This window comes from Crocodylus porosus, unplaced genomic scaffold, assembly GCF_001723895.1.
Source record: "Crocodylus porosus isolate Cpor-Errol unplaced genomic scaffold, CroPor_comp1, whole genome shotgun sequence".
Classification (NCBI taxonomy): domain Eukaryota; kingdom Metazoa; phylum Chordata; order Crocodylia; family Crocodylidae; genus Crocodylus; species Crocodylus porosus.
In genome coordinates, this window is record NW_017728922.1 from 7591411 (window position 1) to 7618457 (window position 27047).

Here is a 27047-nt window from a genome sequence, read left to right on the forward strand (position 1 = left end):
CAGGCATGGTCCCCTCCCGCTCCTTCAGCCACCTCTCCCCTACCCCCTACTTACCAGCTCCGACTCCGGCTCCAGCTCCCTGCCGCAGCCAGCGGGGACTGCCCAAATCAAAGCTCTCCAAATCTTTCCTGAAGATTCAGAAAGCTTCAAAAAAAAAAAAATCGATTCAGACCTTTTTATTGGTCCCCTGATTCGATTTGGATTTGGAGAACTGGCCACAGAATCAGGCCGAATCTCCTCCAAATTGAATCAGCACTCGAAGCTTCGGACAGCCCTATTATCTTCCATGTTTTAGTAGTGTACTTGTGATGGTCCAGGAATTATATGAGAGATTAAGAATTTCTTCGGGTGATATCTGATCGTATTTGATGACTAGGGGGTCACCTGATGAAGGACGGCTAGCATTCAAAAGGTTGTCCAACTTTAAGCCAGCCATGCAGTTGGTCCAATAAAATACCACCCCAAAAATCCTTGCCCCATGTAAAAGGGATACACATTCATAACGTTTTCTACATACACATACACAACCTAAATAACAGCAGTCCTATCTCCTCCTCACACCGTCAAAACTGTTTGTTCTTTTCTCACATTTTACAGCAGTAAGTCATACCTTCAGGAGGCCAGCAGGGGGTTGCACATCAATAGGAAATGGCTAGATTGTTGTTCTTTGCTTTTAGGAACAATAGTCTAAAAGGTTAACACACACTTGATCCCCATTCAAGAAGCTGTCAGAATCAAATAATTCTAAATCGAGCTGACTTGTCACACCAATACTTATCTCTCTCTAAGCAAGAGCTGGGTACTAAAGGAAAAGTCCAAGGAAATGTTCAAAGAATCAACCATTAAGAAGGGAAATCTGGGAATGACCTGAAAATATAAGCTGTGAGAAAGACTGCAGTCCTCTAAATTATACTTGGGAATCCTGCTTTATCAAACACTGTAACTACTGTTTTGGACTTTCATGTAGGCAATGCTTTAGAGTAAGACTTCACTGCACTGGTAAGGTTTGGTCACTTATGCAGCAACACTGGGTAGCCTGGATATAAAAACTTCCTAGATACCTGTAGGCTCAAATATTGCACTTCCAAGATCACACTCAAAGATCATATAAATTAAAGATATTATGTGTATTGCCAATACTAGTAAAATCCAGCTGTGAAGAAAGTTTAAGTGATAAAAACCTGAAAAGCTTACTTTGGACAACAAAAGAAAAAAGGAATGGGGTCAGATCATTCAACCTTTTAAAAGCCTCTACCTCTCAAAACAAGGCTTGGCCTTATGCCATCCCTCCATTCAGAGGTGAATTTTACCCTGTGTAAATAATTTTGAGACCACACTGGAAATGTCTCAATTTGCTCAGTTTATCAAAAAGATTATGATGCAAGGATAGCAAGAGATCTTAAGATGGAAACTCCAGAAAGCCTATCAAAATATTAAACAGCTTAAGGGTATGATCATCTTCTCATTAAACACATAAGGGATTTTATGCTCTCTTCCAATGGAAGCCAGATCTGAACTCTAGGATGAGTAGACTTCAAAGTATTAAATTGTTTTTTCAGCCTACCAACGTATTTTTTTCCAAGTTCCTTCTCCTGCAGAAAGCTAGAAGAGTTCCATCATTCTATAACTGTCCATTATGAGATTTCTTGCATCTTTTCTTTGAAGCACCTGGTACCTGCTGCTCTCAGACAGTATGCTGCCTGGACTATGCATGCAAATGATCCAATACGAATTTGCATAACTAATGTTCCCGTATACTTTATCATTAACTACAAAAAGACACAAGAGCAAGTTATGAGTCAAGACACATGGACTGGGCTTGTTAGTTGAAGAGGATAAGCCAGGAAAGCAGAAACACTAATCTTGTACCTCCTCACACTGCACTTGCCTTTGAGATTTTACAAGGCCATACACCACAGGCAACCTCAACACCAGTTGGGCCAAAGGGACAGCTTAGAGTGGATAGTGTAGCAATTCTGCTCACCAATGTAGCACCTTGATCATCCGTCCTGTTTAGGTCATCTCCGTCTGCGATTATATCATGGATGTCACAGATCATGACCTGCTCTGGAGCAGCCCGCATCTCATTGATTTTTTCCTGTGTGATTCCTGCAGTTAACAGGGGAAAGGGAAATGTTAATTTTCCGTGACTGACTTGGAAATAACAGCAATAATTGTATTAGGATTTCTGGTGTTGATCCTAGTAATGTGCTGGACGGACACTGGATGGACCACATAAGCATTATGTGTACCTTCCCCACCCACTACTGATGTGCTATCACTTCTAGGATACCGAAAAACAACCAGGTTGGCAGTACACTAGTGTAGACATGAGGCATTTTGGCCAAGGTCACAAGAATGACAACAGAGACAGACATTACCAGTTTGTACCAGAAGTGGAAATGCAGAGAGAGGGGAGGGAATATCAGGGCTGGGCCACCACAATATAGACATGTCTCTCAGAGTATGTCTATCTGACACAATGAGGCACAATGAACAACAAAGCTTAATACCTCTAGGGGATAGGTAGCTGGATATCAAGCCTTTTACCCTGGACACTATTGAAGACTAAGCAAAACAATCTTTTTCCTCCAGAGACATACCAAGAGCTGAAGAACAAGACAGGAGTCAATACTTTACTAGCCTACTTTCACTACATTAAGCGTACCCATTCTTCCTTACCCTGGTAGGCCATGCAGGTCTCAATGACATCGAGGGTTGGCTCATCTTCACAAAGGTCATATGGCATGTTTCCATCTGCATTTACTGCCAGGAAGTCTGCCCCACTGCAAGGGCAAAGTCAACAATAAGGAAGTGACACAAGAATACACAGAGACAGGAAGGGAAACTCAGATGCTCTCATACATCAGGCAAAATCCAACAGGATATGGAAGCCGGGACATATCCCCTGAGGACCCCACTGGGGTTTTAATACTAACATATGGTGTTTGAATGACACCAAGGTTTTAGTGGGAATAGATAGAGATGAAGATACATAAGGCTATACACCTTAGACTTATAGAAGATTGGTATTTGAACATCTCAGTCCAGAAGCCAATGCATTCATAGGACACCATACCTCCTGCATGGGATATGGGGCAAGTTATCTGGGCTGCGCAGGGACCCAGCAGCCTCTCCTGCTATGTTCACACTTCATCCTCTCAGGGTTTCTAAAAGCAAATAGTTTGACTGCTCAGTGGTGTCCAAAACTGCATATTGCAGCAGGTTCTTGTATATAAATACCAAACAACTAAAGAATGCTTATTAGCTAGATGCTTTGGATAGCACTCACTGAAAACATTTTGAATGCCAGAAGGGTTATGGGGGAGGTCTGTAGTATGAAGCAAAAGACTCCTAGTTCAATACAGAACACATGCTTGCTATCAAATTCCTGTCTGAGGAAATTTTACCTATTGTCCATGAGTTTGTTCATTTGTTTTGACTACGGTCTGCTACTGTTTCTTAGTACGACAGATTTCCCAATACTTTCTGAATTGAGTACAGTCTAGTTATATAATTAATATTCTACCACTGCTAAGCCTAGATCTTCCTTGGCACAAGTTAGTCTTCGAGGAGGGCAGACAACATTCACATTCCACATATATTCACTCCAGGTTTTTTCCCAGCTCAGATCAAACAGAGCAAATTGTATTTTTAAAGTATTATAGATTCAGTTTAACTTGTAAGAAAGCAGGGAACGCAACATCCTTTATAAGCTAGTGTCCACATGTTCCATATTCTGTCAATGAAACTTTTGGATGGCACCGTTTAAAACAAGCCCTTTGACCTGCAAGGCTTCTTGTAGAAGACTATAATGGTCAGAGCAACTCCACAAAACCTACAGTTAGCAGCTTGTTTTCTTAACCTGACACATGGTATGATGCTACTGTAAGGCTGATTTACCAGGCTGGTCGGCACAGGGCAACCTCACCCAATTGAAGAACGGATGCACTCTCAGCTCTCCAGTATGATTGTTTGCTTTTTACCCCTCAAGCTATATCCTCTTCTATATCCAGCCCCAAGCCAGGAGTGTAGCACATCCCTACATTTAGTTCCTCCATTTTCACCCCCCTTCCCTAAACTTTCAGATTCATACCAATTTGCTGTTCTCTCCTAGCCCTTGAGACTACTCACAGCCAGAAGGGAATGTTATACCCAAAGGGAACTGCCAAAAGCTCAAAACAAGGGATGAGCTTGTAAGGGGCTGTTTTTCAAGGATGCTGACACACTATCTTAATTATCAGCAGAGTTCACCGCCTAAGAAACAAGAGTCAGAATTTCCCAGTCTCCCAGCTGACAGCACAGTATTCCAGGCTATAGAGAAAGAGAAGCAGCTAGAGGGAACATTGATATGCAGGGATTATTTTCAGTCTGCTAGAGAGTCTCTTCTGAAACAACAAACTTATAGCTTCATATTACAGACATGGCCATGGAGGCTACAGACTCCTTTTCAAACTGTCTGCACCTCCCATATAGGTGCTTACTCCCAAGGTGTACCATGCACCAGGCCACCTGCTCGCCCTGTGTAGAGAACATGAGTGACTTAAGCTTTTGGGCAGCTGGGATGTCAAACATGAGCATATCGTGTAGCACAGCTGGGATCAAGCATGCTACGCTCTTACCTGCATAGGAAGTAGCAATCAGTTAGACAAGGAGTGCTAAAAACCTATCCATATGCCAACCCCCATGTTCTTAGTAGTATTTGTACAACACAAGTACCTTGCATGGTTTCTATTAGTGTGTGCCCAGCGTAAGTTAGAGGACTGAAGTGGTGTTTAGGGCCTTTTAAGAGAGTTCTTTGCTCAGGCCACTTGTTTTTCCTGGCCACTCCTTTTCCTGCACCTCTGCTGCTTAGAAAAGAGCTGCTTGAAGGGGAGCATTTACAAAATATTAAATGGCACGGAGAAAGTAAACAGGATTTCTTATTTACTCTCAAAATATTGGCTGCAGAGGACATAAAATGAAAATAGCATTGTAACAGGGGGCCTATCTCCGCGTGGCCCGTCCACCTGTTCTTGAGCTAACCACCCGCTTTCTTGCCTGCCATGCCTTGGTTTTAATTGATTAATTAATAGATGTAATTAAGCAGGAGGCTGCCCATTTTCTGCCCCACTGCTAGGGGGAGCTATCTACAGCTCCATTCCTCCCCTACACCGCAGCCCAAGCCTCACTGATGACATTATGATGTTTTCAAACGCACCAGTCCCCCACGTTGGGCCCCAGAATCCTGCTGTAGGACCCCACCTGGGTTTCTACCTTCAGGCAGACACTGCCACCATCACACCGGGCCACATATCACCCTGCCATCGGTTCCCCTTCGGGTGTGGTCCCCTCATTGGGGTCTTCAGCTCACACTAGCCCCGGCCCACCTCCAGGCCAGTCGGGACCCCAGAGCCCTAGCTCTTGAGCATCTCTCTCGGTGGGCCTCCTTGCCCTTCTGACCCTCCTGGTCCTGGCCCCCACCTGGGCCAGTCAAGGGAAACTCTGACAGGCCCTGACATATGACCCCTATTCTTTTCCTGGGGTCCCCCTCTCTGGGTCCTCCTTTACTGAAGTGGGGAGCTGGGGTACCTCACACCATAACTGGTGCCTCAGGGTCTCACAGGGGACTCTCACTCCCCGCCCCGGGCAGCAGGTCGTGGTACTACTACTGGTGTTATATTCGACTCAAACGCTGCCTCCCCACATTGGAGGACTTACTGGGGTCAGGACTCAGCTCTCTCTCTCTGGCTGAGCCCCCTCTTCCTTCACAGGGCTCCACACACTGCCCCCCTCACACTGGGGGCTCCACATGCTGCTTGTAATGCCCCTTTTACTCGGGGTCTCGGGGCTTCCCTCCACAGGTGGGCTCAGGTGGCCATAGTTGTGCCTGGCCCCAACTCTCTTCCTCGAGGTCTCGAACCCCGCAGGGCTCAGGCAGCCTCAGCCACACCTGGCCTCCAACTCTCGTCCTCGGGGCTTGCACCCCCACAGCTACCTCCGATGGAATGCAACCCACCCTAAGGTGAGGGCTAGGGGTTAAGGTGCCCCGACCCACCTTTCAATGGGGTGATCACTGGCCTGGCATTTCCTGGGGGCTCCCGCATCACTGGGAACCCCACCAGGCCACCCACTCCCAGCAGAGTGTAGTTTCCAGTCATACCCAAGACCAGGAGCCTCTTACCATCTTACCAACAGCTCCTCCCTTACCTCCAGATGAAACTCAGCAGCTCTCTGGCCAGGTGGTGTTGTTGCCTGCTCTCCAGCAGCCAAAATGCCTTGTTTATGTAGGCAACCCTGAGCCTAAAATGGCTGCCCTCATTAGGCACACGGAGGCTGCCAGCTCCAGGGCCTTAAAGTGGTAGGCACACATAGTGCCCTGCCACAAGCATGAAGAAGTTTTTTTCACGGTATCAACTTGTAGAACTCCTTGCCACATTTTGTGGCAACTGATAGTGTAACCCAGTTCAAAAGGAGATTGCATAATTTAATGGAGGAAAAGGTCCATCAGCAAGTTGTGAGCATGGTAGGTGGGAATTTCTGAATCAGAAATTAATACACCTCTGAATGCTGGAAGCTCTAATGGTAGAGAAGCAGGGAGCACAAAATTCTGGTCATGCCCCGTTTACCCTCCACCTCAGGATGCAGTCTGTGTTCTGTGTGAAACAGGATACAAGTTTCCCTCGATATGCTGTACATGCATTCCTGGAGAATGGCACGTAAACTGAATTTGCATAAAGCGAACTCACTTTACAATGTAACAAATAGGTTCCTATGATGGTGAGGGATGGAGGAAGGGAGCGAGGCTGGGACTAGGGAAGAGGTGGGGGGCTCAAGGCAGCAAAGCAGAGGGAACAGAGTGGCACTCACCCCAGCCCCGGCCGCAGTGGCCCTGGAAGCAGCCAGTGCCAGCCGCCTGCAGCTGCTGGGCTGCACCGTGCTCCGCCTGTCCCCACTCACCTCTGCTCCCAGGCTGCACCGTGCCCGTGTCAGCTGCTCCTGGGGCTGCTGCAGCTGGGGCTAGGGTGAGTGCTGCACCCTGTGCTGCCCAGGGCTCCATTTGTCCACACTTACCCCAGCCCATGCTGGAGTGGCCCCAGGAGCAACCGACACCAGCTGCCTGCACCATGGCATGGCGCAGCCCAGGAGTTGGGGTTTGCTAAGGCGCAGGGGCATAGGCAGAGCATGGTGCAGCCCAGCAGCTGCAGGCAGCTGGTGCCAGCCACTCCCGGGGCCACTGCAGCCAGGGCTGGGGTGAATGAGGCCAAGGCCCTTTCTCTTTCCCCCACAGACTTACCTGCTTGGGCAGGGCTGGCATCTAGGCTGATCGCATAACAGCAAATTTACCTTACATATAACAAATTACAGGCCTAAATATGCTCATCGCGCAAGAGTGAATTCACATATAAAGAACCTGCATAAATTGAGGGAAACCTGTATTGGGATAGATGGGCCTATGGTGTAATCTACTAAATGGCATGCTTGCATGTCTATAGTAAGCAGAAGCCTGGAAGAATAGAGGCAAACTACATCTCCTGCCAGAGAAAGTCACAAGTGACAGATATATAAATCCACAGAGACTTCAACCAAATTGGTACCTGCCCTCTTCCAAGCTAACTGATGTAGGTCATACGGTTTTTTAATGCTTTCTCTCTTGTGTCTCTTTTTTTTTTGTCCTCTTTTCAACCCCAACATCATTTCCTAGCAAATGAATCATCCACATGAGGCATTGGCCTGGGAAACAGGCACTACTGGTCAGATGCTGCAAGGCACTCAGGGTCTCAATTCCTACTGACATCAGTAGAAGTTGTGGGCACTAAGTACCTCTGAGAAAGCAATCAGCACCTCGCAGATTCTGGCCCGCAGAGCGAGATATATAAAGGAAGCAGGGGCCACCTACTGCTGAATTAGAATCTTCACCAAGTTGATGTGACCACACGTAGCTGCCGCGTGCAACGGTGTCCACAGCTCATTGTCCTTTGCGTTGACGTTGGCCCCGTGACTGAGAAGAATCTTAACTACATCTTCATAGTTGTCTATGCAGCACTAGTAGGGAATATAAGCAGATAGATATATTTTTACTTAGAGCCTGTTGGTCTTTAGTTATTTGCACTGCACCAAGAATTGTGCATGGGAAATCTACCTGGCTTCACTTTCCTCGATTCCCTCACCTGCAGGAGCCAATACATGAGTGTTACTCACTTTCCACCTCAGAGAAAATTCCCTTTAACTCAGATAGCACACAATCCACTCACTCCTTAGAGCTAGAATGAGCGAATTCTTGAAAGTACACAGGATCCAAAAGAATAAGGGGACCAAGATCCACTTCTACAGCAGAAAAGTCTCCATGGATATCAAGCTGCTGGACACAATTTTCTGCACCAACTAGAAGTTTTTTTCAGTATTTTCACTTTTTGAAAATCTGTCCCCTTTAAAGTGTTTCGAAGTGGGCACCACAAAAAAAATCACCTGTCCTTTCAGAAAAGTCTTGGTCACACTATTTTAGATCCTCCTCCTCACTTCTGGGGGTCCCATTGCTGCAGAAGACTGTTTCAGTCTTTTTAAAGATTTGTGACAATTTACTGCAGTACTTAGAACTTTATTATTAATATTCCTGTTTCTTAAATTTTCAACATTGTCTACAGCAGCTTGTATTTATCTTCTAAAGAACAATGGATTTTTCTCCTCAACAAGCTTTGGTCGCTAGTTGAAAGAAAGGAGTAGAGAGAAGGTGCTTTTCAATTCTTGCCTTCCTCCCCATTGTGACCTTAATCTCAATGCGACTCTCCCATATGCACCTGGCTCGGTGTCCTGAGCTGATGCCGGAAAGTCTCAAGATGACCTTATTTGAAGAACAGTGCATTTTCTCTTTCATCTGCCTCATGCTCCCATAAGAAAGATGTGCTAACACCATAGTCACATATACATAGCACCTGGGAATCAATTGCAGTGAAGCCCTTGTTCTCGCCTTGGCTCCCAAATGCATCTTTACACTATCTCAGGGGTCGGCAGCATTTTTGGCTGGAGTGCCCAAATCACCCCAACCTCCACCCATGCCTCTATGTGGTGTGTCAGAGATGGAGGAGCGGCATCTTCACTGCTGGCGGTAGCTGCATACATGCCTCTAGGTAGACAGCAGGGGAGGGGCTGGGATTGCACTGTCCCAGCCCCTTCCCTGCCACGTTCTGTCAGCTGCGCATGCAGCTGCCACTACCACAGAACTCGTGCCAGGGCTCTGGAGCCCAGCGCAGCTGTTTGCAGCTTCCTGGCTGCCTTCCAAAGCTAACCCAGGCTCTGGGCAGCTGTAGCAGGCACTGAGAAGACTGCAAACAGCTGTGCCAGGCTCTGCAGCCTGAAGCACTGGCTCCGTGGTAGTGGCAGCTGTACACGTGCCTTTGAGCTGCCCCAGGCCCCTTCCTGGCCATGCAGGTGAGTCCCCAAAGATGAGAGGTTCCTGCTATAAAGATTCCATGTGTTTTTATAAAAAGCAGCAAAATACAAGTAGAAAAAACATTTCTTGCCTCTTGGAAGTGCCCTCCCAGATGCCTTTATACAGACATACCAACACCCTGGTGTTCAAGCATCATAGAAGTGGCTAAACATTTTAGAAGCAGCTGAGAACATGGAGGGTTTCCCAAGGCCTCACCTGATGCAGTGCAGTTAATCCATCTTCATTGCACAGGTCTGGGTTGATATCATTCTTCAATAAGTAACATACTGCAAGCAAAAAAGACAGGAAAAAAAAGGAGTGTTCAATCAACTGTCCTAAACATACTGTAGTAGGATTGGAGTGATCAATAATGTCTGCTGAAAATATTGCCCACCCTCAAAAAGAGCCAACAGAATTGTGGTCCCGGTGAAGGAGTTCATTGGTACTGACAATCTAGAGGTGCAGGTTGTCACTACGTTGCTCACTGGCAGCTTGAAACCTCATGACGACCGTGGGGTTAGAACACCGAGCCACCTCCTCCAAAAGCTCCTGGCACTTGAGCCAACAGATGGTCCATCCAGTACTTACGATAATGTATCATCTTCATTTTATCCAACAGAGGGCAGTGATACATTATTTTTCCAGATATGCCAAAAGAAGGCCTCGTCCTACGTGCAACTGTGATTTGCATGCGTCTGCATTGTAGCAGTCTGCGTTCTATTCTGATTCCAGCATATCTGAGCACAGCCACCAAACAGATTTCTCTGTGTGCATCGTACACTGGAACCAATTTTTTTCCCAAAAGAACCACATGATTTTAAGTGCCAACTTAACACTGCAAAAGGGCCTAATTTTTCGCAGTAAATCTGAGCATCCACCCTCTGAGAAACAGGCCTTCTTAACGTGTCGCTGACTCAAACAAGCCCAGAGGCCCCAACATTCATAATCATTTTGGTCATTCGTGTACAGTAGCTTGGTTATTTCACCTGAACTACTTTGTCTCAAGGGCATCCCAAGTCTTAAGAGGACGGGGAAATTTATTAGGATCCCTCCTCCCTGTGCCCATTTCATCAGTTTTTTGTTCAAGGAAAGCTTCTGACAGGTTTGCAAAACACCTATGCTGTGTTAAGGACAAGAAGTAGGAATCAAATCCAGACGTGGCACAAGGTAACAACTAGAGACATATGCCATGGTATACAAGGGTACCTTTAAATACCCACCAACTAAAAAGCAAGGACTGGGATTGTTTCACAAATCCATCACTTACATGAAGACTTGTGTCTTAGGCCTGCTCAATGTGGTTTATTTTTGATCCCCTCATCTTCCGGAGTTTCTGCAGGCTAATGTTCTTCCCATCTCAGATGTCACTGAGCTAGAAAAGGCACGAGCCACAGGTTCTGTAATGACTTCCTCCCTGGGGATAATGTAGTGCCTGCTACTTGAATCCCATCTCATTTGCAGTCAGGGGATGTAACCATTAAGAGAAATCAGAGCTGTAAACTAAAGAACATTAATGAGGCTAAGGGGGCGGAAAAAAAAAATCTTTAGAGCCTACACTACTGGCTATTCCCAAAGCTTCAGTACAAGCAGGAGGATGCCAGATTTTTCACAAGTCACTTGTCCCCCTTTTATTATAGAGAAATAGACCTTGTAATGTACACAGAGAAAGAACAGAACTCCTGTGGTCTGCCCCCAGAGAACACAGTAAGGCTCAGGATTAGCATGTTGAACTGAGCTGGATGAAAACATTTTGTATGAAAACCCTCTAGAAAAAATATTATTTTATCCAAATTTCAAAAGATGGCACAGACTGAGGTACAAAATACAGGTATTTTGTTAAAAAATAGTAGAAAACAATTCCAAAAAACCCTCAAATGAGAGGTTTCAGTAATGCGTTTTGAAATGAATTAAAACATTTCTATTACAAATTCATATGAAAGTGACTGAAACAAAAAAAAAGTATTTTTCATTTAAACAAAACACAATGTTTCAGTTGAAACAAACTTGGCTTTGCAAAGAAACTCAACAAGTTGGCTTTTTGTCCTGATTTAGGTATAAAAATTATCTCGGAATCAAAAATTTTTGCAAGACAAAAAACCCATTTTGGACCAGCTCTAGTTCAGATGCTGCTATACAGTTAATATAACTGTTCAGATGGCCATGAAACTACAAGAAGTTCTGTTCCTCATTTGTGAAACAGAAAATAAGCGTGAGAGCTAAAGGCTTCTACTAAAGTCACCGAGCCTGGGAACACCAGCACAATATGCTTCAAGCCTGCAAAACATATTGAACATTAGCAATGCCCTGTGATCTGTCAAAGCCTTGGTTACATGCAGGACCTCAGCTCAGGTACCCAGGAGAACAAACCCAGAAGGGTCATGGAGTCCAGTCCTCTGCGACTGCAGGCCACCACAAAACATATTTGTTGAGAAGTGTCCCCCAAAACTCCATTCTGGCTCCTCACCCATCACAGCCACAAAGCAGCCCATAAACAACTTTGTATCTTCTTACAAAAATCAAGACACCTCAGAAATTATATCATGCAACCCAGTTGTGTTTTACCTACCCAACTAATCTAAACTGCATGCTGACCAAGACTTCCTATTCTGGTGGCCGTCGAGAGTTTTTGTAGGGCTGGCCACTTCCCAAGCAGGAATAGTGCTCGCTGCACTCTTGACTCAGCTGTTTTTGCAGCCAGCAGTTTGACAGGCAGACAGTTAAGTGATTTGCTCACAACCTCAGCAGGAGGTGGTTTAAGAGGAGACTTTGGAGCTCATCCTAATGCCTGTGCTCTAGACTTGAGGCTACTCTATTTTCCAATACAAGCAATCATTATGCAACTCATCCACTGCAACAACCCAGCAAGGAAACATGAATGAGATTTTTGCTGATTCCTCTTTGTGTTTAAACAATGCAAGACTTCTTTACTTTGCTACAAACACTTTCTGGCAATTCACTGGGAAAAAGTGCCATCTGGTGTGGCTGCCAGAGCAGCTAGTAGACCGATTTTGTTCTCTCCTCAGTTTTGCTATTTGCTCCAATCTTGGCTGTCTCTCTAACCCAGTGCCTCTGGTTCCTAGTTTGACCAAGGGACAATGTTCCTTCCTGACCTCACAGGCCTGCTGGGAGATTAATTAATATTTGTAAAGTGCTTTGAGAGCCTGACACCACTGAACTCTCAATGTAAACAACTGCCAAGAGGAAAACGTTTGCAGTATACGGTTTCTAGGTGCTACAAAGTCCAGGAACCATGTTACACATTTTGGAGCACCAGCATCTTGTCTGTTAATTATTTACACGGGCAAAAATAAAATGTTCTTCTCAGACACAGTTCTTGAAATGAAAACAACAATAACAAACCCATAGAGCATTAAAAATCCACCACCCATTAGATTACGTTTAGGTTTTTTCAGTTTCAATATTGCCAGGCAGCTTCTGCTTGCACTCAGTGTGCGTATTTCCCCCAAGCCCTCCTGCAACACTGAGAGACCCATAATAAAACCTGCTGAACCCCAGCCAATGTCTGATTTAATGACTATGCCACTGCTACTATTGCTGGCTAACCCCATCTTCCTGCTCTTCTAATAGAATCTGACTGATAGCTGTGTCACTCACCAGTGGATCTGGTTTTTTTGTTATTTACTCTGGATGCAATGCCATTAGGAGGCTTAATTCAATCTGCTTCGTTTAAGAGCCATTGTGTACTAATGACATGTAGCTCCATAATTATGTTTTCCCTGCATACAGTGATTCAGGAAAATAGTCACAGGCAGATTAACCTTACAAGTTCTGTCCTTCTGTGGGGGGAGGAGCAGGAGCACTGATCTCAGCTTGTTAAGGAACACCAGGATCTATGCTAAAGAGTCCATATGGCCACTGTTTGCTTGGGCAGAGTTCCTAAGGTACTTAAAGTGTTCAGGATTATTAGCACTGGACTGACACAATGCTCCGCTAATGCAATGTGAGATGAACTTTACAACCAGGCACATATTCTTTCTTTTCCCTTCACAGGCCCAATGAAGTTTTTGCCACTCATGCGCATGAACACGAAACAGATGGTACCAGCTTTTGTGTCATGTTCCTTACTGGCACAGCCCTGCCATTCACCTCATCCCTAATAGGAAATGCACTTTATGACAAGAGTTGTCATACAAAGTGCAGGAACCATTCTGCTCCCTCAGCAGGACAGCCCTGAACTACTACCCTTCAGTTAGTGAGTTGTCACACCTGGGGTTAGTCTTGGAAATACCCTTCCCTGCTTTGTCATTCCATTGTTAACTTGGTTAAGGTCAGTATGGGGGATGAGTTTCAGAAGAAGCCTTCAATTCCCAGCTGTACCATGGACTATGATTTTTGGAAGTGCTTAGTGCTCACAAACTGCCTCTAGCCAATTTGAGCTTTGTAAACCAGGCTGTCCTAGAACCCCATTTTAAAGCAGTCATCTTGCTGAAATTTGAACGGTGCAACCCCTTCAATTAAAATTAGGCCTTTAATCTAAGCCTCAGTCTCTCAGTTGTAAAACGCATGGTATTTCCCTTCCTCACAAAAGAAAAGCTATATTCATTGGTTTCCAAGGTGCTCAGATACTAGAACACTATAAACTACAGGAACACCTGGAAAGAGCCCTGAAAAGGAGACTGGTATAAATTTCTTTAGAGTCTAGATGCAACTATCTATTTAGGGCATAACTGAAAATGAGCTTGGTGATGTGTGCCCTGGTTCCCTGAGATAGCTGAAGGTTCTGAAATCCCATCAGCTGTCCCAGGGAACCAGGGCACACATCACCAAGCTCATTGTCAGTTATACCCCAACTAGATGGCTGCATCTAGAATCAATCTAAAGGCATTTAGACATTTGTCTGTTCCAGCGCATTGGAGCAAACTCAATTAATCGAGTGGATTAATCGAGTCTGTTCTGCACATGAGCCGACGTGCTTGGCACTGTGTTGCATGCATTTGTATAAATGGCAAAATGTACATCAGCATGCAGAAAATGGAGGTGGTGTGCTTTTGAACTGAAACACCTTCAATGTCTTTTAGTTCAAAAGTGTGCCACTGCCATTTTCTCAGCACTGATGTGTATTTCCTCATTTATACAAATATATGCGCCACAGTGTCGGGTGCTTTTAAAAGCGACCGACACCCTGGCACAAGCATGTGTACAAATGCCCCAAGGCTAGGGACACAAGTTACACATAAACCAGTTTAAGTCACCAGAAACTGGTTTAAACCTGTGACAGAACAGAAATTCATTGTACATAAACCAGTTTCAAAATGGTTGAAATGGGTTTAAGATGAACCTGGCTGAATGCAGTATCAGACTTAACTGATTTGGGTCAAGCCAGTTTATGAAACTTCTGTCCCAGACACCTTCCTGGTTCAAGCTGAGTCACAGTCCCCCAGCATCCCATCATGCTTTCCAGGTCTGGGCTGGGCTGGGCTGTCTGCTCCAGCAGAGAAGGGTTGGGGATGGGGAGGCAAATCTTAGCTGGGGTCTAGGGCTGGGGGGGCGGGGGGGAGGAGAGCTGCTCTGCCCTGCTAAAAACTTACTGCTGGCTGTGACTGTGGACTACAAATCCCAGAAGCACCTGGAAACAGGAAGAAGTAGTCATGAGCAACCTGCAGAGTCCTCCTGCTCTGAGTCTGGAATGAAAATCCCAGAGACCTCGGAGGCAGCAGAGAGAGGAAGTGAACACAAACAGCTCATGCCGGCTACGTTCCAGAGTCCTGCTCTAGCACCCCCCACCTTCTGGCCTGAGCCACTCCAGGCATGTGGCTGCATTTCCTGAATCAAAAGTGAATGTCTGTCTAGTTGTTCCTTAGTTTAATCTCTGCATCTTAGATTAACCTGCAAAGACTGAATTGATTCAGCCTCAGGCTGTTTGACTGTCTGTACTTAGCCTAAGAGATGAAGGCTAAGGTTTGCTTTCATCTAACACCCTGCTCCCTTCTTTCTGTGCTGCTTTGCCCCCAGGGAGTTCCCCGTAGCCCTAGAGATCCTCTCAGCCTCAGGATCCTGTAACAGAGTCTGTCAAGGAGGACTCATTCAGCCTCCCTCGCCAACTATCATCATTTTGACTTCTGAAGTCTATATGCAAAGGAGTATTTTACAGATGGAGAAATGGAGGTAATGAAAGAAATGACTTGTAGCATCACAACAGATCTATGGTGGAGCTAGGAATACAAACCTGACTCTCAGTACCCTTCATGAGCACAGAACTATCCTTCCTCACTGAGGAAAGCAAGGCATGCCTTCCCCAGGGACTTCACAGTACTTGGCCAGCAGTTTTCAGATGACATGTGTGCTGCCCACCCATTCTCGGACAAAAAAATGAGCCAACCAAGATGTAGACGCTTGTCAGCCAGGAACTGAGCTGATACCACCCAACTCATTTCATTTAGGCCACGGAACAGCAATCCAACAGTCATAGCTTTCATTTACTCTTTGCTGGCTGCTTGGTTGTTCATTGCTTGTTCTGCCTATTGAAGTTTTTCTCTTTCTTTCTTCTAGAGCAAAATGATCTTATTTCTACTGTATGCAGGGCCCATGTCTTGCCTCTGACCCCATTCAGCCAGTAGCAAAGAAAGCAAGTGACTGCATGCTCTGTTGCCTGCCTACAGAGCAGCTGTTCTGCAGGAGGTGCACTAGGGATTTCTGCTTTTCTACCGAATACAGAAACAGCCTGAAATAGTATCGTGTGGTAACATGCTGGCCACTAACAGTGATAAGAGCTGCAGAGAGCCCAATTAAAGGTGAACTGGAAAGCATTAATAATGGGAGCCTGAACTAGTAAATCCCAGCTGGAGTCACAAGAGAAGGGCCAATAGCTTTGAGACACATTATCACTATGCTATGGGAACTCTTTCACTGGTGGGAAAGTGAGTAGAACCCCCTTTGCCAGGTCCCTGAGACCTTTGAGCCTCTTAAGCCTTGCTACTTCCATGAGATGAGTGTGAGCATGTCCTGTCGTCTGATGAAAGAAGTAAGATGTGTACAAAAAAAGTGCATTTCCAATGCTCTGAGCAGGTTATTCTCCATGTTAAGAAACACTGAGCGTCTTAATTGAAATGTATCACAGGGAATCAGCAAATCCTAGAGTACCAAAAGACAGTGGTTTGCTGTGGTACTACTAAAACGTGGATCTTCACTTAGTTCCAAAGGGGTCAGGGTACACTGTAGGATATTGGTGCAGAAGGGGCATGGGCCTGACCCAATACATAATATTTAATAATTGGAACAAAAAAATGACTATATCAAAACAAAATGTTTCAATCAACTTAAAATCATTTCTTTTCTCCCCAGTTGTGGTTAAGGGAAAATATTTTGGTCCGTTTCATAAAGGAAGAAATACTGAAGTCTGAAAACTCCCCCAAAACAAAAACAGCAATGACAAAATCTGGTTCCTTGAACAGCTCAAGCTAGCTGGTATTTCCCTGCAGTGTCTGCAAGCCAGATGCTGGAGCACTGTACTTGCAGAGGTTTCTCAAGCAGAAACTACACCTTCATAGATAGAATGTCTTATTTCCAATTCTATAATACCTGGCAACTACAGAATTAACTGATATTGAAAATAATATTAAAAATAATAGTTTAAACTACCAAAAGAATGTAGCAGAAGGAACCATTATTTCATGACCAACCAGCACTGACAAATTTAAAAAAGACTACAACTTGGGAGCTATTATGTGTGCCACTAAACAATGTATAATATCCATGCATCTGCCCAGGTTTTCATATAACTGTTTTTAATAAGTTAATTCATAATAAAATTTCCAGCTAGCTGCTATGTCTGAAGGAAACAGAACATCGTCCTGCACAGTATAATGGAAGGGACACAATTACTACTGTGATGAAGGCTATAAGTACATGGAGAGAGAGAAACTGAATTCATCACTGACTTGAATGGAGTTGAAGCATCAAAGAACTGACCTCTATGGCTAGGGACAGACATTACACATAAACTTGTTTAAGTAATCAGAAGCTGATTTAAACCTATAACAGAACAGATGTTCAGTGCACATACACCAGTTTGAGAATGGCTGAAACCAGTTTGAGATAAACCTGGTTGAATTTAGTTATCAGACTTAACTGATTTTGCTCAAACCAATTTATGCAATGTCTGCCCCAGACCCCTTGCTGGTTTAAATTAAATCAGACTCCCCCAGCATCCCAGCATGTCTCTGGGTTAGGTGGGGCTCTCTGCTCCACATCAGGGCCGGCCCCTCCCTGGCTGGAGCTCCACAGCATTCCCAGGGGTCTGCCTGGCTTCTGCTCTCCCCACCTCCCACTACACTCTGCTAAGCAGTCATTTCCCCCCTCACCCACACCTCTCAGTATTAGCTAGCAGACCACATGCTGGCTACCTCTGAGCTGACACTGGACAAAGCCAAAATCAACAGATAGTTGGTAATGTTCCTCTGTTTTCTTAACGGGATGGTAAACACTGAATTAGAGGTAATAAACAGTCCCTGCTGGGCTGTTGAGGAGGGGGCAGGGTCACGTTCCCCGCCCCCCAGCTCAGCTTTGTACAGGGAAGGGAGGGCTGTTCTAATGTCCCCTGGCTTGCCACTGGAGGAATGTGCCTGCTTATCTGGGATGTCTGTAAAAAGTGATTTAGCCTAGCCAGGTTAGATTAACCTGCAAAGATTGAATCAGTTCAGGCTCAGGCTTTCTGAAGGTCTATCCCTAGCCTATGGGCAAGTTTTGAGAGAGTTCACCTGCCAGCAACTCACTTCCTGCACTTATGTTTAGGTTCTTAGGAGTTCAGTGCCCAGCATGCTACACTCTTTTAAAAATATCTGGCCCTACTTATTTGTAAGGATAGGGCTCAGATCCACTGATAGCCTTCATGTATCAAGCAAGAATGTAAGAAATAAAAGCACACTTTCAAAATGAACACTAACTGATGCAATATCATTATAACAATAAGAGCTGGGTGAACACACTGTTGTGAGTAATTCACTGTGAGTTATGTTCACTGAATCATAATTCAAATGTATTTTTCTATTATTCTACCTGTTCTAGCTATAATTAAACTTCTCCCACACTAAGAAGGCTTTATACAGTGCATTCTCTCTGTATATTTAATCATTCAAATCTACACCATGCAGAATAAAAGAGCTCTCCTGACAGCCATGACAATACCTCTCAAAGTGAGCAAGTTCTAAACAGTCGTCATCTCCATATCATTCAATCTTGGCAGCTACATAAAATACAAGCTTACTGAACACCATCAACAACCCACCTCTTGAAGTATCCAGCTTCCTCCAGACACATCCCAGCCTTACCCATTTCCCCAGCTCTTATAAGCCAGAGAGAAGGGGTAGAAAAGCAACACACGCACCACTAAACAATGGCAAAGAACATGGGGTTTTTTTCTGCAAAACATTCAAGCACACTTCAAGAGGCTTTGTCAAGATTACAGAGTAGTTCCATGACTGTCATCATCTCAAGCCAGATCTACTATAGAAAAAGTTTGTCACCGTAGTTATCCTGTCCAGCCCTCCAAGTACAGTTGCAAATTGATACCAACAAACAAGTGCTTTTGTTTGCATAGCTTTTATCAGTTCCTTAGGCTGTGCTGACAAACACACTTGCCTGTATTGTTCTCATTATAAAGGTCAATCCTGCATTTGCATTCAGTCTACCATCCAGGGTCAGTTTTAAGAAAATTGACCCCCAAATATTTTGAGATTCTATGCATCATATTTCTACAAGGTTCAACTGAAAAATCAATGTTATGGTTTCTTTTATAGGTCAACCCTGCATGTAAAGTGAATGCAATTTTTATGACTGCTTTTGAAGAAAAAGTTTGACTTATAATTAGAACACTACAACATATACTAGTAGTAACTCAGATTATACAAAGATTTCAACCATGAAAATAATAAGAGTGTTGCCAAAAATAAATAAATAAATATCACAGCCCTACCTGACATTGATATATTGACAAAAATTTCAAGGACAGGCCTAGTGCCAGACCTGGATCCTACAGAAACATATGCACTGAGTTAACTTTAAACAGATGAAGTGTCACTTTGGGAAGGCATATTTTAGCATATGTTTGAAAACACATGGAATAAGGAGTTGCAGAATCTGCATTGTTAAAATATAAGTTTTAAAAATCATATTTGTTTTATACCCTTTGCAACTGATTGTCTAAATTTGGACAATGAAATGTAGACTACTCAGTTTTTTCTCTCCCTGGCTTTCTGGCCTTTTCAAAAAGCTGTCCTTGTGTTTAGGTTTCCAGCAATGCAGAGGGAGGATTTTATTTTTATAACTGGTTTCACTGAATAAATGCAACAGAAATGTATCCATAGTTTGCCAAGATAAAGCTGAATCCATATATGGAGCATTTTGCTGCTTTAGTATCTTATATTCCTATAGAGTTATTGTTCTTAAATAAAGCCCTCCTAGTGTTAACTTGAGTCAAGAGTGCATTGATTGTGTTTTCCCACCCCCCTATTAATTACCACTGATTTCCCCTCCCCTCCACAGCTGTTGATAATTTTGCTACATAAAGCCTTTTGCAGGAAAAGGGAAGAGACAACTTCAAACATTCAGTGTAATAAACTGACTTTAAAGAAGAACTGGCCCAGCATATCTGCTGAACTAGGGCCCAAAATATTCCACCAAAAGATTTGTTGCCTAGTCCTCTCACAAAAGTTTAAGGCCTGAGACGCCTTCCAAATAAGCATGAATATATATAAGCTGTTTCTCTGCTAATATACCATACCTTATGGGAAGTCTGGACAAGGATTGGACCAACAGAGCCCCATCTGTTTCAAGTTCTACCCACCTGGAGACTATTTCGTTCTGTGGAATGAAGCCACAATTTTTATGATTTTGAAATACAGTGCCACCCCGTTTCCAAATCTGCTCTTGCCCTAGAGAATCACCTACACCACAGTCTCACTGCTGAATGATCTAGGAAATACTGGGTCAAATCTGGCTAATCAGCTTGAAACAGAACATGCATGCATTTTAAAAACCTGTCACTAGGTTCCAGAGTTAATGGCACATAGCTATAATTATGGGGCGGTTCACCTCTCTCACACTTACTGGTTAGGTCAGTGGTTTTCAAGCTTTTAAGACTCGAGGCACCCCTTGGAAAATGTCAGCTCTTGGTTTCCATTCATTTTTTTACTACAGAAAAGAAACAGGGCCATTCTTGTGTTGCAAAGAACTCAGGAAGATCACAATAGGTCGGAATATTTTTGACACTATGGATCCTCTTTGAACTCTCTGGGCGTATCCAGACGAGCACGATCACGTGGTATGTGGCGCTGCATACACATTTGCAACACCATATACCACACGTGTTCTCTGCGCTGCAAGTGCATGCTGCCCATGCATGTGCTGCTGTTTTTTTGTTCCTGTGGATTTTTCTGACCCCTGGATATTCACAGGTAAGAAAAAATTGCAGGAAAAATAAACAGAGCAGCGCACACTGGGGGAGTGTGCACTGCTGAAAAGCGGAGCTGGGCCACTTGGAGCCGTGCTGCAGCTGCTGGCCAGGCTCTGCCCAGCAGGATTACTTCTCGTTGGGGAACCAAACATCCATGGAGGCACTCTCTGGGTTTATCTTGCGACTCACATCTGCACACGTAACAGTGCTAACACTGCATGGCACCCCACAGCACCCCTGAAAGTATCTCAAGGCACCGCAGAGTATCACATCACCCTGGATAAGAATCACTGGTTTAGGGCATTCAGCTGACTCAGACAGGCAGCCCTGCATTGATTTACACATGGTGTATGCTTCTGTGATTCTCAGCGATCATTAGAAATAATTAATATTTTTTAGACAGAAAAGAGTTCTTGAAAATATGATAGCGCCAGGGAAAAATGAACCTGCTTGCTAAGATGTCATGAGCCAAACTATATTGACCCCAGCAGGAATAGTTACTTGAACTGGCCATCAAAAAAAGATTGTGAAATGATCTACCCCCTATCTTCAGCAATTCATTTTAAGTTATTTCTTAATTCTTTCCCTGTTCTAGGACTCAGAGGCCCTTGTTCCTAGGTGTGCCTCCATTCCTGTCTTCTCTAGAGCCCCAAGCGATGCTTGAGCTGTTCTCAGCTACAGTCTATGCCAGGGGTTGGCAACCCCTGGCACACGTGCCAAGCATGGCATGCGAGGCCATTTTTCTCAGCACACGTTGGGGTTGAGGAAAATGCTACCCAGAGCAGGGGCCGGCTGCAGCCTGGAGGCTACAAACAGCTGATGCCTCCCTGCCCCGGTCCCAACAGGCGCAGTGCCAGGACCTGCTGCCTTCCTGGAGCCCAGGGCTGGGAGACAGCTGGGGCCAGGGCAGGGAGGCAGCAGCTGTTTGTAGCCTCCCAGCTGCAGACGGCCCTGGCTCTGGGTAGCTGCTGACAGTCACGGAGCCCAGGCTGCTCCCATGGAAGCCCTGCCGCAAGCAGCCCAGGCTCCATGGCTATCGGCAGCTACCCAAACCTGGGCCAACTGCAAACATCTGCTGCTTCTCTGCCCCGGCCCCAGCTGCCTCCCAGACCTGGCTCCCCATTGTGCTGCTCTTGCCACTATCTGGAACCCGGTGCGGCAGGATGCAGCGGGGGGCACAGAAAGCCACCTGCTCCAAGCTCCCCACTGCCCCGCCACACTTACCCTGCAGGCCGGGCAGCAGCGAGGGGCACAACCCTGCGCTGCTGCCCACGCTGCTCCCGTACATACAGGGCAAGTGTGGCAGGGCAGCAGCGAGCTCAGAGCAGGCAGCTTTCTGTGCCCTGCCCCACGGGTTCCAACACTGCTTTGCAGAAGTGGCAAGGGCGGCACAGAGGGGAGCACTGCCAGTATGTGCTGCCTGCCTGGAGCCTGGGGCTGGGGCCGGGGCAGAGAAGCAGCAAATGTTTGCACCTGGGCCAGGTTCTGGGTAGCTGCTGGCAGCCACAGAGCACAGGCTGGGGGGCAGGGGCCATGAGCAGGGCTGGGGGGCAGTGGTTTTGGGTGGTGGGCAAGGGGCACAAACAGGCATCCTGCCATGTACTCCTTGCCCTCTTTTTTTCTGGCATGCCAGCACTCCAGCACCTTCCAGGCATTGTGGGGGTTTTCAGCTCTCCGACCAAAAACCGTCGCCTACTCCTGGTCTGTGCAGTCACTCTCTTGCACCTAAGCTGCATCTAGTCAATAGCCCTGGCTCAGCAGAGACTGCCACAGAAGCAGACATAGGATGCAGGATTTTATGAATGGAATAAGCAGATAAGCAAAGTTAAGACTGACGATGCAACTCACAATAAAGACAAGAGTGCTTATCTGGCTTTTGAGTGGTGCACTACGGCACCAGACTTTCTAACCAAGAAATAGCAATGAGCGAGAATATTGGAGGCCCTGGCTCCCCACCCAAGCTGCTACTCAACTGCTACTAGGGGGTTTGGCTTCACCTTTGGTTTGTATTCCCATTCCTTCCTGCTCATGTCCTTGTTGTGACAAGGTATTTAGCAGAATTCACAGGATTTGTTGGAATCTGACACGGAGCACTCCAGTGGCGCTTCTGTTATGGCCTCAAATATGTGACCTCTGGGCTGTCAGCCATGCACCTTAGCACCTGTGCCACCATAGCCCCTTTCCATGAAAAAAATAAAGTCATACTTCTTAAGCAGTTATCTCATTTTTAGGCAGCCATATGTAGTAGAGCTTATTTCTAACCTTCACTATTTGTATTTGGAAGGTTTCCTCACTTTCACATTGACTTGGAAATGAACCCAAGTTCCAGGCATTTAAGGGTGTAACTGTAAAACCTGCAAACTCAGGCTCATATGAAGGGACCCTACATCTTTCCCAGCATGTTTCATTATTCTCCTAAGACAGCCTTAATGTAGGGAAAGGGATGAAATGATCTAGAAATATCCAGCCAGGTTGGGTCTCAGGTCCACAATGGAAACCAGAATGTTTTTTCATGAAAACCACACATACAGACCTTGAAAATCCAGGCCAGGCTATTAATATAGCCAGACAACTAGGGAATATGTCAAGAGGCATCTGTATTACTGGATGTATGTGAAACACTCATCATTCAAAGAGGACTCCAGTGTACAGGCTGTATGAGAACAGGGGACATTCAAACAGTTAAGAAACCACCACCAAAAGGAACAATAACATCACCTGTTCAGCGGGTTTGGTTTCTACCGTTCTTAAGATGCTGAAAAGGAAATGTCTGTGAAATAGGAAGTCTGTTCAAGAGTTTGTATTTTAATTTCCTTTCAAAAACAAATGTTGGTAAAAAGAAAAACTTTCATGTGAGTTTACAAGAAGCCTGAAACTTAACAGATGAATAGCATTCTAAATTTAGCAACCATGATATGTAATTATTCAGTAGTGAATTTTAAGTGATTCAGAGGTTTGAATAAGCATCCAGAATACTCTGAATTTCAAAAGCATCTTTCATTCACGGAAAGTTCCATTGCCATCAGCAAAGTAAGCCTCAGAACATCTCCTGGGATGTTAATCAGTATTATCCTCATTTCAAAATGTGGAATCTCAGGCTGAGTTAAACTTGAACCTCTGGAGCTTCAGTCTCTTTTCCAAAGTTATAAAGCCTGTGGCAGAGTCAGAAAGGGAAACCAGGTTCCCAAATCTATTTTGGATTCTAGGTACTAAGTGACACTTCACCCCAGAAGTTTAGCTACTTAGACCAGTTCCTTTAGTCTGAAAAACACAGAGGCCAGTTCCGGTGATCTCTCTAATTTGTTGGTTCTGTCCAAGCTAGGAAGATCACAGGATCAGCCTCTCTTTGTGCTTTGACTTCTGGACTGACCAAATCAGGCAGTACAGTATGCATGTAGGAACCCTTTAAGGAAGCACACAGATCTTGTTAAACAGTACTGGCTAGCCCCATATGCATGGGTCAACCTAGTGGACACAGTGCTCGGAGATGGGTTCGAATTCAGGTCTTGGGAGGATTCCATCCTGAACCATCTTTTCCAGTGCCAGGGATGCCTTCCCCTTTTCTACCCAGTTTTCTACTGCTTCCAGTTGCATGTTGCACATTAATAGGGAAGCGGGTGAGGTCAAGGACAGAAAAGAACTGGCAGAATGCCAGAGTAGAGATGTGGACCCCCAGGGAGAAGTGGGGGGCCATGTTCAGGTTTAGGTGCAGAAACCAGGTTTCATTTTGTAGCTCATGGGCTGGCAACCTACAGCCCATGGACCATGTCCCGCCTGTGGACTTGAGGCTTTGATGGCATTCAACTGCAGGACAGGGCTTCAGCTGCAGGAACTCTCTCCATGCGGCCACAGGGATAAGCAGCAGCAGTGGGGTCCTGGCTTGCAGCCATCACTTGCCTCTGGTTTGGCATGGGTGATTCCAGCCTGCAGCTTGAAAAGGTTGCTTTTGCCCGTAGTAGATAGTAAGGAGCAAATGTTTTGTCAGGTTAGAGCAGGTGGTGTTGTCGCTATTTGAGTCCCAAGAGTTACCCTGTTACTGAATCCAGAAGGTCTGGGACAGAGTTAGATCCCTGAAACTCCACTCTGAAAGCTGCACACACAGGCTTTCCTAGACTATGACAGCAAGGCAGCATGGAATTCGTCTTTTCTACTTGGTCTCTGTCACAAGGCCAAACTTCAGTGCAGGCAAATTTTTACAGGTTACAGTCCCATGTTTCCCCAAAGCCTCAAATGAGTTCTCCTTCAATTAAAACTTGCTAAGTCAGAAATGTGAATGCGTCTTTTCCTTATCTCCAGAAGACTTGACAGAAAGGTGCACTTAGTCTGCTTTCCAAACCAAACACTTTCCATACGCCTGGAATTCAAAGAAAAACCTCTGTGAACCTGAGAAAGAAACTGGAACTGGAATAATTTCCAGTCTTGCTGCCTGCAACATGACTTTTCCACACAGACTGACTCTAGTAAACAACACAGTGGTAAAGATAGCTGCTAAGGCCCTATCAGGCAACTGTGCAAAGTTAAACAGTTGAAGGGAAACGGTCAATTAGTGGAACTTTGCTTACAGGTCAGGTTTTCTGACCTCTTTTTGCTGAGTGTACAGTAACTGGTAACACAGTTAAACACACAAGCACACCACCAAAACAAGAAAACTGTTCTTCCAAAATTATTGTTTCACCAATCTACACACTCCTTGATGGAAGTCACGGGTGTTTCACCTGCAGGCTCAGGGCCACTAATGTTGGTGAAAAGTAAAAGAATAAGCTAGAGGAATGTTTGCTTCTATTCCAAAGCCAAAAGGAAAGGCACTCTTTTGTGAAAGAAAGAGTCAATGCAATATCAGGGAAATTAATGCAAATTTGCCAGTTTTCTAAGAGGTGTTAAATGCTGCGTGAAGAATAATCTCATGCATTAAAAATAGAACTCTGGCAGAAGCCAGCTCTCTCACAAACCCAGTAATTCTGCAGGAGCTCAGACTCTTCAGAAGTGCAAGAAAAGAGGCCTGATGACACATTAGGAAAAGATCCTTAATGCAGGTTTCTAGATGCAAATCAAACACCCCCTAGTTCTCCCCAATCGTAAAAGAAAAACTGGACAACTTCTACTGCCTGTGGGCTGAGTCAGGCCCAAAGACCTTGTTTACATAGTCAACAGGATGGACAAGTAACCCAACCACAGCTCTCCTCTCTCTGGGACAAGCCATCTCTAATTAGTTGATCTTGTCCTTGAAATTAAAGCCCACTTATTCTGGCATGCAAGGAAAAACCCAAGATTTCAGAAACTGAGGACAAATGCTTAATTTACTTCAGCTTTTTCTAATTTAATCCTCCATACTGAATACATTTCTGAAATCCCCAGTCTTGTTTCCCAAGAGGCTTCATAAAAAGAAAGACTTTCCAAATGAGGTCACAGCATTAAAAAAAAAACAAAAAAAAAAAACACCAACAGGAATGTGGACAGATGTCACATTTCTACTGCCCCACATCCCAGTCATTAAAGTGTTCTGGATACAGGGTAATTTAGTTCAATGGCTGTTTCACCTGACTAAAAGTACTGAAAGTTTGACAGCTCCCTGAAAATGAGGCTCTCCCAATGTCTATGTACATGCCGCTACCTGCAAACTCAACTAGCAGGACGCAAGGGTCCCAAATTAATTAGGATATCACAGTTATTTATCTATTCGTTCATATGTAATACAGCCATCAAATGACAGAACAAGCTATATAAACAACGGCACTAGGAGACAAGGCTAGCATGACAGTTTTAGATACGATATCCATTGCAAGATATCGTCAGTAGTCTGGTGAAGATCTTCAATGCAACCATTAAAATGATAAATAGGACATTCCCCTATCATGTGTACTATAGTTTGGATTTTGCCACACACACACACTTGGGGTCTTTAATAAAATTCTATTTATGTAGTAGGTACATAATTACCAGGGATCCATGGGGTTTTCTTGCCTTTCCTGGCAGCATGGAACATAGTCCCCTCTCTAGGATCATCCAAGTACATTTTTACTTGTATTCTACCTTGTCTCTCTTGCTTTCTTCCTGTGCCACACTACTGGGGGGTTTTTAGTGAATGTTTTGTGGCACTGTTGTGGACTGCATCCTTTTATGGACATCTTTGGACAAGCAATAACTTTCAAGCAGAAGGGACGATATATAAGCCAGTCCCGTTACATCTACTTAGTTCAGTACAAACTCTGTTCAATGTTGTCCAGCTCC

The 27047-nt window shown here is 44.9% G+C and overlaps 1 protein-coding gene across 1 annotated transcript in view; it reads right to left on the bottom strand.

Moving 5' to 3' along the window:
- The window catches only part of PPP1R16B (protein phosphatase 1 regulatory subunit 16B), a 67020-nt gene that overhangs the window by 11782 nt on the left and 28191 nt on the right, over window positions 1-27047 (bottom strand). The window contains exons 2-5 of the mRNA XM_019539675.1: window positions 9626-9696; window positions 7880-8025; window positions 2683-2786; window positions 1985-2109 (exon numbers count right to left, since the gene is read on the bottom strand). Of these exons, the coding sequence (XP_019395220.1) occupies window positions 1985-2109; window positions 2683-2786; window positions 7880-8025; window positions 9626-9696 (446 nt within the window). The remainder of the gene's footprint in view (window positions 1-1984; window positions 2110-2682; window positions 2787-7879; window positions 8026-9625; window positions 9697-27047) is intronic.